General features: G+C 35.7%; 1 protein-coding gene across 2 annotated transcripts in view; it reads right to left on the reverse strand.

The window, feature by feature from the left end:
- The window catches only part of LOC101891584 (keratin, type II cytoskeletal 1), a 282406-nt gene that overhangs the window by 12368 nt on the left and 253736 nt on the right, over positions 1-16302 (reverse strand). For both annotated transcript variants that reach the window (XM_059129847.1, XM_059129848.1), the window contains 2 exons: positions 15017-15327; positions 9772-9951 (listed from right to left, as the gene is read on the reverse strand). In XM_059129847.1, the coding sequence (XP_058985830.1) occupies positions 9772-9951; positions 15017-15101 (265 nt within the window). In that variant the 5' untranslated portion in view covers positions 15102-15327. The remainder of the gene's footprint in view (positions 1-9771; positions 9952-15016; positions 15328-16302) is intronic.

A 16302-nucleotide genomic window follows, 5' to 3' on the forward strand; every position in this document is an offset into this window, starting at 1 on the left:
ACTAAAATCGATGTTGGGATTATAGTTGTGCTAATCTAGGAAACGAACTAGTTCATTATTTTGTTTGATGGACTCCGGTTGTGTGTGTGAAAACTCTGCGTATGAGTGATATGAAATATATGAAATCACTCATACGTTTAGGAACTGGTGTACTGTACTATGAACTAGATCAGGGATAGCCAACCAATATCAAGACGAAAGCTTTGATTGAGATGTTTTACAGACGTGAAATCTTGCTGCTAATTCTTTGCGAAATGGAAAATCATGAAATCAAACGACCAGACCTCCTAAACAGCTACTGTCTGTTTATACATCAAACTTGCAGTTCTGGTGGTGAGATTACCGATTGATGGTGAGTTTTAAGCACAAAACTATCATTGTGTGCGAGGTGTGGTGAATTTCTCATAGGCGGTGTGAAGGCGAGTGCTGAACTAGATTGATAGAACTCTACTTGAGATATAGAGTTCCGTTGTGGAGTTTTTTTTTGTAACTAGTACCGTGAATGGACGATATATGATTGAAACCGTTAAACATAGTATTATTTTCTAATTATTAACAATGTTCAAATTTTCGGAAAAATTATATTTTCAGTTATTTAAAAAAATGTAATGTTGGATAAAAACCATATTTTTCATGACTCACTCCCAAAATGTCCCCGATATTTAACAATTTCTCCTTTACATTCTTTGTGTCATTTTCTATTACTTCTTTTTTTATTGTTTATTATTTATACTTACTTAATTTAAACAAAAAAAAATATATATATTTGTTATACCTGTAGTTTTAACAAAAAACATAAATCTTTTGTCTTTTTTTTCTCTTCTTTAAAAAGAAACGGAAAATTGTGATAATTTGTAATTGCTTGTGTTAGTAGTTGTTGTTGTTGTTGTTGCTGTTCATTTTTCCATAATCGTTAAATCAAAATCCAAAAACAAATGCAAATGCAAATAAAACAAAAATCAATAGAACTCGTTTTTTTAATAATAATATTACGTGCTGGCGTGCAACATTTTTCCCACAATCATTGCCACAATGCTGTAGACCAGTGTTAGTTTCCAAATTCCGGATGAGCTACCAGCCGAGACACCGCTGTGGGCATGCGACTGGGTCTGACGATTGTAGGGATTCTGATTTTGATATTGTGGCGGAGGTTTGTTATAACTATTGGGACTGGGATAACCACCGGGGTATGGGGCCAAGCCACCACCGCTTCCGCCCAAAATGCCACTGCTGCCGCCGGGTGGTCCACCAGTGCCACCGGGTGCATTATAGAACGGCTGTTGTCCGAACACGAACGGCGAGTTGTAGGGATTCAGCGGCTGCATGCCATTTTGGCCACGGCCGGGGTTAAGTACGCTACCTGGATGATTGGGTTGAGGAAATTGTTGAAATGCCGGTGCAACAGTGGGTGAATTATAGGGAAATATCGGCAGATTTGGCAGTATGGGCACCGACTGGGGCGCCCCGAAAACATAGTGCGGATCGATGAGAGCCGGACCGCTGCCGCCGTTGTTGCCATTCTGATGACCGTTGCCCGTCGGTGCCCCATTGCCAAGGCCACCGCCATTAGAACTACCATAATCGCTATTATAATTATTATTGTTGTTATTCTTAGTCTGATAGCCGTTGGTTTGGTAACCGTTCGACGATGAGGTACCCGGTTTGGCCCCATTACCATTGTGATTGATATAAGCGTGTGTATTGAGCGTGGGATTCGATGAGGAACCCGATGAGAATATGCTAATTTCGGGACCAGGTTTTAAACTGGATCCTATATTTGGTGATCATGTGAGAATGTATTGTGCAACAATGTAACATAGTGAAGTGTGTGTGTGTGTGTGCGTACGTGTGTTATATATCCACACCCATATTCATTTTGGAGAAATGAAGACGTAGTAGCCACAAATGAATGTAATGTAGAAGAGAAATAGAAAAAGAGAAAAAGAACACATGTTATGGTGTTAGTAAATTTCGTAATTTTAGTTATAACTCCTTTTTCTCTCACATCATTTATTTACGTATGTATGTAGGGTTCTTACTATTTCAAACTTTTACCGGAATTACAAAGCATGCAAAGAACATTTAAAATTTAAAGATATTATATAGAAAGTGCTACGATAAATATTGGTTTTGAACAGGGGTTGCAAAAACTAAAACAGAATATATATATTCTTCAAAAGTGAACAATGGTTTGGACATTTCTGAAATCAAAGAATATGCATGAACTTAAAAATGTATTACAAGTCCAAGTAATGGTTAGGCTTGATGTCTTTGGAAAATAAATTTAACAATTTTAACTTTATTTTTTTGATCGATTTATTAAGAAATATTAAAAAAAAAATATGAAAAAGAGAGAAAAATCCAATCCCAATCCCAGTAGAGTCACCCAACAACAGCATAAATTTGGTTGTACCCAATTCCGATGCCTGTGTAGTAGCTTTCTTCAAATTGGAAAGCAACCAATGTGTTTGATATAAGAACAGTAGAGTTGTGCCAATATAGTTCGATCGAGCGCACTAATTCCGTGGACTCCGGTAGGTCGTATGGAAACTCTGAGTTTGAGTGATATGAAGTTTATGACATCACGTTCTGCAACTGGTGTACTGACCTGTGAAATAGGTTGGCACAACTCTAAAGGGCAGTGAAGACTCGAAGATATGATCGATATTCACGGAGCACTACATATGTTATTGCCTCTTTCCGAAAGAGTGACAGTTTGACAGCTGTGCTTTTGCCATATTTTTTGTTAAATTCAGACTCAGGGAATTAGTATTTAAAAAGGTTAAACATAAAATATAGTGTTTATCGCACCAAACGGGTTGATTAACAATTTTGATTACGAAGATCATTAGGCGGTGGTAGTTTTGGCAATTCGTACCATAAGGTGATGAATAGAACTTTTGGGAACCCGTACGAAAAGGTACATAATTGCACAACGTTGTTATTAAGAAATGAGAAGACTTAAACGTCCTCAAAAAAAGACTTTTAGGGTTCAATTAAACGTCTTCTAGACGAATCTCTATGTCTTCGAGACGAAGACCTTAATGTCTTTTATGGGAGACGACCTTAATGTCTTACATGAGGGAAGATATTAATATCATCTATGAGAGAAGACCTTAATGTCTTCTATGAGAGAAGAGACCTTAATGTCTTCTATGAGAGAAGAGACCTTAATGTCTTCTATGAGAAGACCTTAATGTCTTCCACGAGAAGACCTTAATGTCTTCCACGAAAAGACCTTAATGTCTTCCACGAGAAGACCTAAATGTCTTCTAGGAGAAGACCTTAATGTCTTCTACGAGAGAAGACCTTAATGTCTTCTAAGAGAAGGCCTTAATGTCTTCTACGAGAGAAGACCTTAATGTCTTCTATGATAAAACTATACCGTCTTTTATAAGTCTTTAATGTATTATACAGGGTGAGACAAAAAAACTGCAACAAAGTCAAACGCCATAATTTTTACTTTCTTTTTTAATTTAATTGAATGAAAGCAAAAAGTGTCGGAAATAGCATCATATTTTTGAATAACTTATTATGGTCTTCCCATAACGAATTATGGCCTTCAAACGGCCAATGGAACCGTCACACGCTGTACGAATTTTGCTCTGCGCTATTTTGGCCCATTCCCGGCGAAGCGCTTGCTTAAGGTGATCTACACTTTCGTATTATTTAGTGCCAAACTTGATTTCCAAAATACTGCAGACACTATAGTCCTACGGATTGGTATCCAAGGTCTGCGGCCAAAATGTTTGCGTGCTCAAAGCTTTCGGCATTTATTCTGATGCCACGGTCGATTAATACGAGCGGAGAGCGACCATCGGCTGATATGGCTGCCCACACCATCACCATGGCCAGCGCTTGAGTTCTGGTGGCCAACCGAAGGTGCACATTTTCAGATGACCTCTTTGGCAAGTAAACACGATCATTTTGATTGTTTACAAACTGTTGGACAAAGAATGCTTTCTCATCGGAGAAAACCAAATTCGGCAGCTCACCACTTTCGGTCAAGCGAAACAATTTTCTTTCTGTTTGGAATTTCAATGGCTTTACCCCAAGCTAATTTTCAATATTTGCCGAATGGAATATTGCGATATGTTCCGCTCATGAGCCATTTTTGGATCACTGCGACGTGGGCTTCGATCAAGCTGCTTCTTTACTTTTCAAACCCATTGTGATAGATATTTCCAGCGAAATATAAAGAAATCACACTATCACGCTTGAATTCCATCTCAAATAACTTTGTTTTGGAAAATTCTCATCAAAATGCTTTTGAACGCTTGTAACCAATATAATGAGTTGTCACAGGAATAATTTTAACAGCTGTCGGACGACTGGCTTAGAAATGGCACCAGTCTGATGTTTTTTCATCTCACCCTGTATAGATCTGGAAAAAACATAGCAATTTTCCTGACAAGTGTCGAAATTGGGTCTTATAAGGATTTATGTACCGGCACAAAATAGTAATGCCTTTTAATTTTCAGAATTGTAGAAGTTTTCATATTTTAGGTTCATAACCAGCAGATAAGCCTGTGGTCTTGTAGTTTTTACCATGTAAGAATATTCCTAAATTATGGTGATTTCAAGATCATCGGATAACTTCGTTCATTAATTTAGTTTTATTTTTTTATCATTAAGGGTTCTGCATGTCAGTTTTTTTTTTTTTTTTTTTTTTTTTAATTTCCAATTTTTTATTTCCAAGCCACTGTTCATTTTCATAATAAAAGTTAGAATATAATAATAACTACAACTACAGCAGGACTAAAAACTACAGATGATTATGATGATTGCTAATGAGTTTTGCAACCCAAAAGAAAAACTAAAAAATAGAAATTAATTACATAATTAATTACCACAAAAAAGTAAATAAAAGGAACAAAACAATAAAAAGTTGTGTAACATTTGTTAAACAAAAAAATCTAAGACGAACAAAAATGGACAAGAGATACAACGAGATAGGAACCAAGAAGAGAAACCCAAAAAAGAAGAATGAAATGAAAACATATTATCAAAATGTGTTGTCTTTAGTTTTGTAATAATTAGTTTGTTTTTTTTTTATTAATTTATTTTTTTTATTATAACAAAATATTTATTTTATTTTATTTAGCCATTTCCGTGTGTGTGAGATCCGTTAATATTTTGTTAATTAAAGCCGTTATTTGTTTATTTTCCTTCACCAGTTGTGAAAATGTTATGTTTGTGATTGAAAGATTGATAGATTGTTGAGCAAGAGATAGAGTGACAGAGTGAGAGATCAAAAGAGTTTTTGTTGTGCGAATCGAAAAAGAAATGAACGATTCCATTAGTAATCGATGTCGATGTGTGTATGTGTGTTTACATGTTTTCTTTTGTTGGCGGTGTATGCAATGTGAAGAGAGAGAGAGAGAGAGTTGCTGATTCCAATACTTGTGTGTGATTTTTTAATTGATGCGTTGTGATTTGCGTTTAAGTTTCCAATAACCTTTTATGTCACTACCAGCTAAATTATAAACTGGGAGCTTTGCTTAAATATTAAATTAATGAAATAAAAATATTGTTAAAAAATAAGCCTTTGACATTAAAATACAAAAACAACACACAAAAATCGAAAAGAAAATAATATTTCGTCTGAGAAATAAAATATGTAGAGTATTATGTGTGTTGTATGTTGATAAGCTCAGTCTAATTAAGTAAATATTTTTTTAGATAGTACGATATAGATATAGTTTGTAAAAATACCTTGAGTAGTTATATAAATAAAGAAATAGATAAGTGAAAATTATATAAAAATAAGGCATTAGAAAATAAACTTAAAAATAATTTGTAAGTAACATAAATAGATTGGAAATTCGGTATGTCTCTGTTTAAAGTTGTGTTTGACAGAAATTTGAAATTAGTGGTCCTTAACTTCAAAGAAAGGTCGTAAATAAAAAAAATATTCTTGTTCCAAGTCTTCAATCGATTATTCAACTATTAGCAAGTAATCTATGTACAAAATTGTAAAAAGACGAAATCAGCCCTTCGAAGCACCAAAAATCGGCTATAGCCGTACTATACCACATTGTTTCTTTTCGTATCAGTTGCCTACGAACTTCGATAATTTCGTCTTCTTTCACCCCTTTTCGTCAAATTTGACACCCCTATAGACTAATAAATATAGAGACAATAACAAATTGAAGTCAGCAGATGCCGTCAATGTCATTTCAGGGGTATAAATGAAGATACTGAGTCACTCAAATCTAATATTTTAAAAATATTGAAAAGAGTAGGGTATTTGTCAGTTAAAACCGTTCCATAATGAAATATAGATATACACTACATGAAAAAAACGAAAACAGTCAAGTGTTTTTTTTTTTGGTTTTTCGAATTCGCGTGGGTCGACTGACTCAATCAATATCCTGACTATGCAAAAGTGTGCCGAGAATCTCGTTTGTATCCAATATTCCTTAGTCTGTATATTTATTGGTCTATGACACCCAAATACAAAATTTGGAAGATCTAGATATTTTCATCTACACAATACCCATGTTGATCATCTTGTACTTTTTAGCATTTCCAAAGATACTGCATCAACTCATTCACAATACGAAAGACGACTGACCCTCTTGTAAAATATCAATCCAACACATTTTAAATAGCCATATCCCACTATTTTATACCTTTTAGTACATTTCGTGCCTTTAGTGTACAAATTACTAAATATACAGGGAGAGATGAAAAAACTGCAACCAACTTCAGACTGCTGTCATTTCTAAGTCAATAGTCCAACAGCTGTTAAAATTATTCCAGTGACAGCTCATATATTGTTTATAAGGAAAAAGATTTCTTTATATTTGGCGGGAAAACCACAAGTGGCTATCGTTAGAGCACTCTAGCATTGAAATGTGAATAAATCTTTTATGTCTCGTACCATGATGTCGGGCTCGTTACCATGATACTGGTAGCGTAGCCCGACGTCAAGGAAGTGGACGGAAGAAAACAGCAACATCAGCTGAAATGTTTCGAAAAGTAAAGAAGAGACCTGATCGAAACCCACGTAGCAGTGGCCGAAAAATAACTCGTGAGCTGAAAATATCGCAATATTCCGTTCGGCAAATATTGAAAAATGAGCTCGGGGTAAAGCCATTGAAATTCCAAAAAGTGCAAGAACTTACATCGCAACAGAAAGAAAATAGACTTAAAGGAGCTAAAGAGTTGCTTCGCTTGGCCGAAAGTGGTGAACTGCCGAATTTGGTTTTCTCCGATGAGAAAACATTCGTTGTCCAGCAGTTTGTAAACAAACAAAATGATCGTGTTTGCTTGCCAAAGAGGTCAGCTGAAAATGTGCACCTTCGGTTGGCCACCAGAACTCTAGGGCCGATCATAGTGATGGTGATCGATGGTCGCTCTCCGCTCGTGTTAATCGACCATGGAATCAGAATAAATGCCGAATATTATCGCGAAAATATTCTGGAGGGTGTATTAAAGCCTTGAGCACGCAAACATAATGGCCGCAGACCTTGGACATTGCAACAGGACTCAGCACCATTGCACTCAGCACGCGCCACTCAAGAATGGTTACAAAATGAGGCTCCTCGCTTCTCCGAATCTCCGAATACCAATCCGTTGGACGATTGTGTCTGTAGTATTTTGGAATTCAAGTTTGGCATTAAAAAATACCAAAGTGTCGATCACCTCAAGCAAGCGCTTTGCCGGTAATGGACCAAAATATCGCAGAGTAACATTCTGGCAACGTGTTACGGTTTCATTGGCCGTTTTAAGGTCATAATTCGTGCCAAACTCATTCTAAAATTTGATGCTATTTCCGGCATTTTTTGCTTTCATTCAATAAAATTAAAAAAAAGAAAAATTATGGCGTTTGACTTTGTTGCAGTTTTTTTATCTTACCCTGTAAGGTACTTTATAAAGATGACTTCGGAAAGAGGGCTAGCCGGGACTTTCTATAAAGGGTCAGTAGGTACTTCCTATAGAAGTTTAGAATCGACTTCCTATAGAAGGCCAGTTGGGACTTTCCATAGAAAGCCGATAGGGACTTTCTATGTATGGTTAATAGGAATTTCCTATAGAAGGTTAGAAGAGACTTTCTATTGAGGGTCTAGAGGTACTTCTTACAAAGGGCCAGGAGGGACTTTGTATAGAAGGCCAGTCGGGACTTCTTATTGAAGGCAAGTCGGGACTTCTTATAGAAGGCCAGTTGGGACTTCTTATAGAGGGCTATACGGGACTTCTTATAGAAGGTCAGTCGGGATTTCTTATAGAAGGCCAGTATTGACTTCTTATAGAAGGCCAGTATTGACTTCCTACAAAAGGCCAAGCGGAACTTCTAATAGAAGGTCAGTCGGGACTTCTTATAGAAGGTCAGTCGGGACTTCTTATAGAAGGTCAGTCGGGATTTCTTATAGAAGGCGAGTCGGGATTTCTTATAGAAGGCCAGTCGGGACTTCCTAGAGAAAGAAATTAGGGACCTACTACAAAAGGGCAGTATTGACTTCCAACATAAGGCCAATAAGGATTTCTTATTGAATGCCAGAGGGAATTTCCATAGATGCCAGTTTTTCTATGACTTCCAAAAGGGGCTTCCTATAGAAGGTCAGTTGGTACTTTCTACAGCTGCTTAGTAGGGGCTTTATTTAGAAGGCCAGTAGGGTCTTCCTATAGAAGGCTAGTAGGGCCTTCCTAAAGAAAGCTAGTAGGACCTTTCTACAGAAGGGTCTGTTAATAATATGTCAGGTGGGACTATGTACACAAAGCCTTTATAAATATAAAGCTTCCTTAATACTTATATGTAATAAAATTTGGTTCTGGAGCCAAAACTATTTAATCTTGACATTTTAAAATATTGGTGAAAATCATGAGATCAGATTGAGTTTTAGGGATTTTCTACTAAAAGGCACTAAATAGTTTAACGCTAGGACTGAAATTCTGAAATTTCGAAAATAATTTTATTTTGTGGTTTTAACAATTTTTGTAGTGATGTGATTGGAAAAATTAGTAAACATTACCAACGCTCTCCACTAATAAATAAATGTCGTTTTTATAAAAACAACAATAATGGAATTAAGCCTGACCATTTTGCAACAACAAAATACTATGGTATCCCGAACAAATAAGCCAACATTGCTTTATTACCTCCACTAAGTTTTTCTTGTAATTTTTTTGTATATTACCCGATGGTCATCCAAAATTATAGGTTTCTGTCTCAAGGAAATTCATCGTCGATTCGTCTATAATTTTTACATATAAATCAGAGGTGATAAAAATTCCATTTTTGGACCCAATTATTTTTTACCCATCTCTGGAAATTATGTATTCTGAACCCTGGCCATATGTAAAATTGCATGAATGTAGGACCATAACTGCCACCGGAGTGATTACAATTTAACATGGAAAGACGCACCTTCATACATAGCTAGTCGATATGGGCCAGTTAAACTTGTACTAACCTCATAAAATATACATTTTTTAAGGTATCAAAATGTCAACGCTGTCCACTAGCATCACATTCAAAATGGTCTCATTTGTAAGCATTTTTACCGCTTGCATTCTTAAGTTTGTCTATGCAATTTGTTCTGTCATAATGTAAGTCATCAGGTTAATGTCCTCTTCGAATTTAAATATAACTTAAAATATCTTAAATTTAACTTAAAATGCATTAAATAAACTAGAAATAAAATATCCTTCATAAACCAAAAAAAAAAAAAAAAAAAAAACTGTAACAATAGACATAACTGAATACTTTTCTAAATAATAATTGAAAACTAAAAAGACAATTGAAAAAATAGAAATAATAATCACCTGAAGGATAAACCGATGACGAAGAGGAAGAGGTGCTAACCCCGCCACCTGTCTTCTTCCTGCAAGTTGGATAATTGCCACAATCCTTGCCATCGCGCTGATTATAGCTACAAGAATCCGATGTAATTACACACTCCTCGTTGGGCAAACAACCGATGTCAGCGCAACCGCGTCCATATTCTATTGTTATTGGAATCCAATGGCGACAATTGTTGCAGTCATGGTAGTAGTAGTGGTATTAGGTAGCACAAGTAGTTGTCGTTGTTGTAGAAAGGAGTTTTTGTATTGGTAGTGGTAGTGATGATGAGGTATAGTTTTTGTTTTTGTTGTTTTTTTGCACAACAATAAAGTTTTCATTAAAAGGATTTGTATAGAGACAGAGATGAATGTTGAATGAGTAGTCATTTTTATTCACCATTAAAAAGGGGTTTTGTATTTTGTTGTGGTTGTTGTATTTGTATATTATTAATGGCAACACAATTAGTTGGATTTTTTTTGTGTGTGTGATTAACGTAGTAGTGGTAGTAGTAGTGTGTGTGAGTGTTTATGTCAGTGTTGGGGGAATTTGCAAATTGCGGCCAAATAAAATGGAGAAATTAAATCCACAAAGTCCGCAGGGGAAGGATGAAAAGAAAAAAGAAATAATAAAAAAATGAAGGAATTTAAATAAAAAAACTGTTTAAACGTTTTATAAAGTAAATAAAAATAATTATGGTCTGATATTTGATGATGATTTGGTAAAACAACTAGGATTAGATTTTAAATTTATTGTTAAAATGGGATTTTTAATTAGGGGTTTATTTTTAAGAGGGAAAACAGTGCGTTGTTTATTGGGAAATTTTAAAGGATTTGTGTTTTAGGGATTCTTTAAAATTGTTTATTGTTTCATAATATCAGAAGTTTCTTTAAATATCCTAAACCATTATATGGACATTTCACCACATGTTTTTCGAAATTCTCTCTAAATCCCTGTACGGAATCTGGATAATTGGGGAGTTGTCCTATTTTTCTATTCTACTCATTCAGTTTTTAGGATTTGCTTCTAATTTATAACTAATTCGTGAATGTAGAATACCTAGTATTCCGCTGCGGAAAAAAATAAATCCTATATATGTCATATGGTCGATGCTTTAAATATAGCCCTAAAAAGGGACACTTTCTGCTGAAAATATTTTTAGATAATATAATTTTTAAGTTATAATTTTTATACCCTCCACCATGCTATGGAGGGTATATTAACTTTGTTATTCCGTTTGTAAATCCTCGAAATACTCATGTCAGACCCAACAAAGTATATATATTCTTGATCAGCGTAAAATTCTGTCCGTCTGTCTGTCCATTTGTCTGTCTGTTGTAATCACGCTATTTTTCGAAAAAAATGACATAGAAGGCATGTTTATTTTTCTAGTAGGCAGGTTAAGTTTGTAAATGGGCCATATAGGTCCACGTTTTCATATAGCCCCCATACAACAGTACCTCCCTATATTCGGTATTTTGATAATTTTAGCGACATTTTTCACCGGAATTGTTTCAAATTTGGTATTTGAAGTTCGTAATGGGAACTACAGCCTGTGACAGAAAATTGTCTATGCAGGTCCAGGTCTTCGTATAGGCCTCATATATCAGTACCTCCCTATATTCGGTATAACCCACCGAAATTGTTTGAGATGTCGTATTTGAAGTTAGTAATGGACGCTACAGTCTGTGACAGAAAATTGTCTATGCTGGTCCAGGTGTTCGCACAGCTCCGATATAACGGTACCTTCCTATATATGATATTTTGATGATTTTAGCTACATTATTTAGCGTTTATTTCAAGTTTCGAATTTGAATATGTCAGTGGCTTATGACAAACAATTCCTATGTAGGTCATATAGACCCCAATAAAACGGCTATATTCGGTATTTTTAAAATTTTAACAGAATTTTTTAAGGCTTTTATTTTTTTGAAAATTTTCAAATTCATTCCAAATGGTGGAGAGTATTCAAAGTTTGGCCCGGCCGAACTTATTGCTTTTTAACTTGTTTTTTTCGCAGTTCATCTTCGCAAAATGTTGAAGGGTTTATCCTATTTTTTGGTCCTTAAAATGTAAGTAGCGTCCAGACCTCCGTAAAACTCTCTCGAATTTGTACAAAGAGTGAAACTCACTCGAATTAGAGCGAGTGCGCTCTTCAGAAAAAAATTGAGCAAACTTAATTTTTCGAAGTCATTCGAATATAAGTGAGCATATTTCCTCGTTTTTGAGTGGGATCAATTCGTTTAATTATTAAATTAATTCGTTTAAAATCGAAAAAAATATTTTTTCACTCATTTACACTCTTAGAGCGAACTCGTGCTCTTTTTTGAGCGACCCTGCACCCACTCTAATTTTTCAAACAGCAGTGACTAGGGAGGAGAGGTCAATTGACGGCCTAGATCGTGCGATTTACCACTTTCGACTACTTTTCGTGGGGATATGTTAAAGTTCATGTCTATATAGACTAGCCTTGTGATATTGGTCGAAATGTTGGAAAGAGTGTGCCAAAATTGGACTAATCGGATGGCCATTTGAGACGAATAGTCATATGAAACAGGGCGTAAGTTTTGTCGAATATATGTTCGGTTACGATTTGAGCCCTGGTCGTACAAATATAACAAAATCTGAAGCTCAAAGAGAACTTGGGAATAATTTTGAATACCAGAAGGAGTGATCCAAAGGATCACATCTTCATGAGAGATGAAATGCTGTCTAATTGGGATTTGAAGAAAAAACAGATACTGATTTCATATACAATACCATGGTCACACAAAGAATATACAGGGTGAGATGAAAAAACAGCAACTGCAACCAACTTCAGACTGATGTCATTTCAAAGCCACTCGTCCGAAAGCTGTTAAAATTATTCCAGTGACAGCTCATTATATTGTTTACAAACGTACAAATGCTTTTTAGTGAGAATTTTCCAGAAAAAAAGTTATTCGTGATGGAATTCAAGCGTGATAGTGTGATTTCTTTCAATTTGGCTGGAAAACTACAAGAGGCTATCGTTAGAGCACTCCATCATTTAAATGTGAATAAATCGTTTCTATAAATCTTGTCTCGTACCATCGCTCGTTACCGACGTCAAGGAAGTAGACGGAGGAAAACAGCAACATCAGCAGAAATGGTTGGAAAATTAGAAAATCGACTTGATCGAAACTCGCGTCGCAGTGGCCGAAAATCGGCTCGTGAGCTGAACATATCGTAATATTCCATTCGGCAAATGGAAATAGAGAAAATAGACTCAAAAGAGCTAAAGAGTTGCTTCGCTTGGCAGAAAGTGGTGAAATGTCGAATTTGGTTTTCTCCGATGAGAAAACATTCGTTGTTCAGCAGTTTGAAACAAAAAAAAAAAAAAAAAAATGATCGTGTTTACTTGCCAAAGAGGTCAGCTGAAAATGTGTACCTTTGGTCGGCCACCAGAACTCAAGCGCCGGCCATGGTAGTGGTGTGGGCCGCCATAACAGCCGATGGTCGCTCTCCGCTTGTATTAATCGACCGTGGAATCGGAATTAATGCCGAATATTATCGCGAACATAGCCTTGGGCACGCAAACATTTTGGCCGCAGACCTTGCACATTCCAAAAGGACTCAGCACCATCGCACTCAACACGTGCCGCCCAAGGTTACAAAATGAAGTTCCCCGGATACCAATCCGTTGGACTATTGTGTCTGGAGTATTTTGGAAAGCATGGTTGGCCCTTAAAAATTACCAAAGTGGCGATCACCTCAAGCAAGCGCTTCGCCGGGAATAGACCAAAATACAGCGGAGCAACATTCGGGCAGCGTGTGACGGTTTCATTGGCCGTGTGAAGGCCATAATTCGTGCCAAAGGTGACCATTTCGAACAAATCTAAACTTATTCTAAAATTTGTTGCTATTTTCGACATTTTTTGCTTTTATTCCATAAAATTTAAAAAAAAAAATGTCAAAATTATGGCGTTTGACTTTGTTGCAGATTTGCCGACATTTTCGCCCCAGACCTAGCACTGATCATTTTTTATTTTTCTACAATGTAAAATATTATCTTTGAAAATTTGGAATTTTTGTGGGGATCAAAAGAGTGGCCCGTTATTGCCCATCTCCGAACTCGATCTTAGTCTGATAGTAACATTACGATGTACAAAGTTTGGACTAATCGGATACCTCCTTCGTGTGCCGCAGCCAGACAGATGGAATGGCGGACACCCCTTTTTCGACTCCAAATGTTCTGAAATGGATTTGATCCTAAAACCGTTAATTCGACTAGGCACTTTTGGCCATATCGAAAGATATATATGCCACTAGGTTATAGCTAGATGGGCATAGCTCACACTTATAAGTTATATGCGGTATTTGAAAAGATTTAAATCACAATTGCTAAAACCACTATATGGTGATTGTAATGGATTCGATCTTCTGTGACAAAAATGTTTACGTTTTCGATAGTCCTATGTAACGGTACCTGGAGGAGGTATGTAATATTTTGATGACTATAGCCAAACTTTTTAAACGAAAGCGTTTAATATTTTGTATTTCATTTTCACTGTAGATACCAACCACTGGTATCTATAGACAATTGTCTACATAGGTTCGTTTTTTCATAGGCCTCCACGTAACCATACCTCTAGATATTGGTTGAGGCCATTTAATAGTATCTTTAGGAATTTTCACATTTTTCCATGGAATAGTTTTCAATATTTTCGAAGTATAAGCCTAAAATTTTTCTTTTTTTTAATGCTAGTTTTAAGAAACAAACTGTGCCCCCTTGTGGCCAATATTTTCAGGAGCCAGAATACAAACAAATCCAACTTTTAAAATTCTATTTTGTTATGGGTAACTAGCCTCTACCTCTATCCAAGTAAACAAATTCTGATATTATGAAACAATTTTGGTTTTAGCATGCCAATGAAATTATTTTGTTCTTTTTTATGGAAAAATAAATATAATAACTTCTATGGAACATTTTACTAAGAAATGAAGAAGAAAAAAATGGGATTAGAATTTTCATTTAGATTTGCAGAATAACATCAAAACACTTTTGTTTTTTTTTTTCCATTTGTGTGGAAAGGGAAATAGGTATAAGAAGTAGAATAGTAACAAATAAATATGAAAAAAAAAACAACATATTCAAATGATGATTTGTGTTGCTGTTTAGCGGGCTTCTAAAAGGACGAAAGGATGAATGTTTAGCCCAGCCAAAACGAAAAACATATCTCTAAACATAAATTTTCCGGGAGTACATACTTGAATAGGATTCGACTTTGCTGACAATACATAACAGCAAAATGCCGCAGGATAAGAATCCTAAACCGCCCATTTTCTTCAACATGTTACTCGAGGATGCCGTTGTTTCCTGGCTGTCTTCGTCGTCGCTTCGTTGTTGCTGTTGGTTTTTGTGGTTATCTTTTTCTTGGGTGTTATGAAATTTCGGTGGTTATTCGCCTTCTGGCAAACAGCTACTTTCTTGAGTTATTACTGCGGTCTGCCTCAGTCAAAGTTTGGCAAGATGTTGTTGTTCTTGTTGTTATTTTTGTATGCTGCTGTTGTATCCTTTTCTGAAAATAGGGAGAAAAAAAAACGTACAAATATTATTAAGGAAACTCAACAAAAAAAGTGTTGCTTTAGCATAAGTTTATTCCTTGCCATCCTTAAGTTATGTTGATGCTACAAATAAGAATAACCAGAAATTGTCCATTAGTGGAGTGTGTTGTAGTTGTTCGTTGGGGGAAAGGATAGTATATTATATAAAAAGGATAACTACTTTGCCGAGTTTTAATGGGAAATATGACTTTTTTCATATATAAAATTACTATATAACTTTGCAAGGAAGTACGTTCTGGTAGCACTTGATTTAAATTGCTTTATACAAATTAATGGAGAACTGGCTTGGTAACTGTTTTTTTTTTAAATCGGAATGTAAAATTTAGATAATTATTTATATAATTATACGATTTTAAAAAGAACCCACTATAATTAGCACTAATTAGTGGCTGTACTACTGGAAGCGTTATCGATGTATTTTAACATGACGTTAATAAAAGCTAAAGTATCGAAGTAAAAGCAGCAGAGACTAACCTTTTATACCCTACACCACAAGGTGGTCAGGGTATTATGTCTTTGTGCATTTGTTTGTAACAGGCAGAAGGAAACGAGATAGACCCATAGTTCCTTTTGATGATCTGCATAGAATCACATTCTGAGTCGATTTATGCATGTCCGTCCGTCCGTCTGTCCATGTATTTTTGTAAACAAAGTACAGGTCGCATTTATTGCCCGATCCAGATGAAATTTTGCACAGATCATTTGTTTGGCCCAAGGACGAACCCTATTGAAATTGGAAATAATCGGTCAAAATTTAGATATAGCTCCCATATATATCTTCGTCCGATTTGCCTTGTATTGTGCACCAAACGTGTAATATCAGGCCGAATTGTATGGAATTTTGCATATTCACCCAAATTAGGTCTGAAAATATGTATGGCAAATTTGATCGAAATCGGTTCAGATATAGCTATAGCTCCCATATATAT

The sequence above is a fragment of the Musca domestica genome, unplaced genomic scaffold (genome assembly GCF_030504385.1).
Source record: "Musca domestica strain aabys unplaced genomic scaffold, Musca_domestica.polishedcontigs.V.1.1 69, whole genome shotgun sequence".
NCBI classification, from domain to species: domain Eukaryota; kingdom Metazoa; phylum Arthropoda; class Insecta; order Diptera; family Muscidae; genus Musca; species Musca domestica.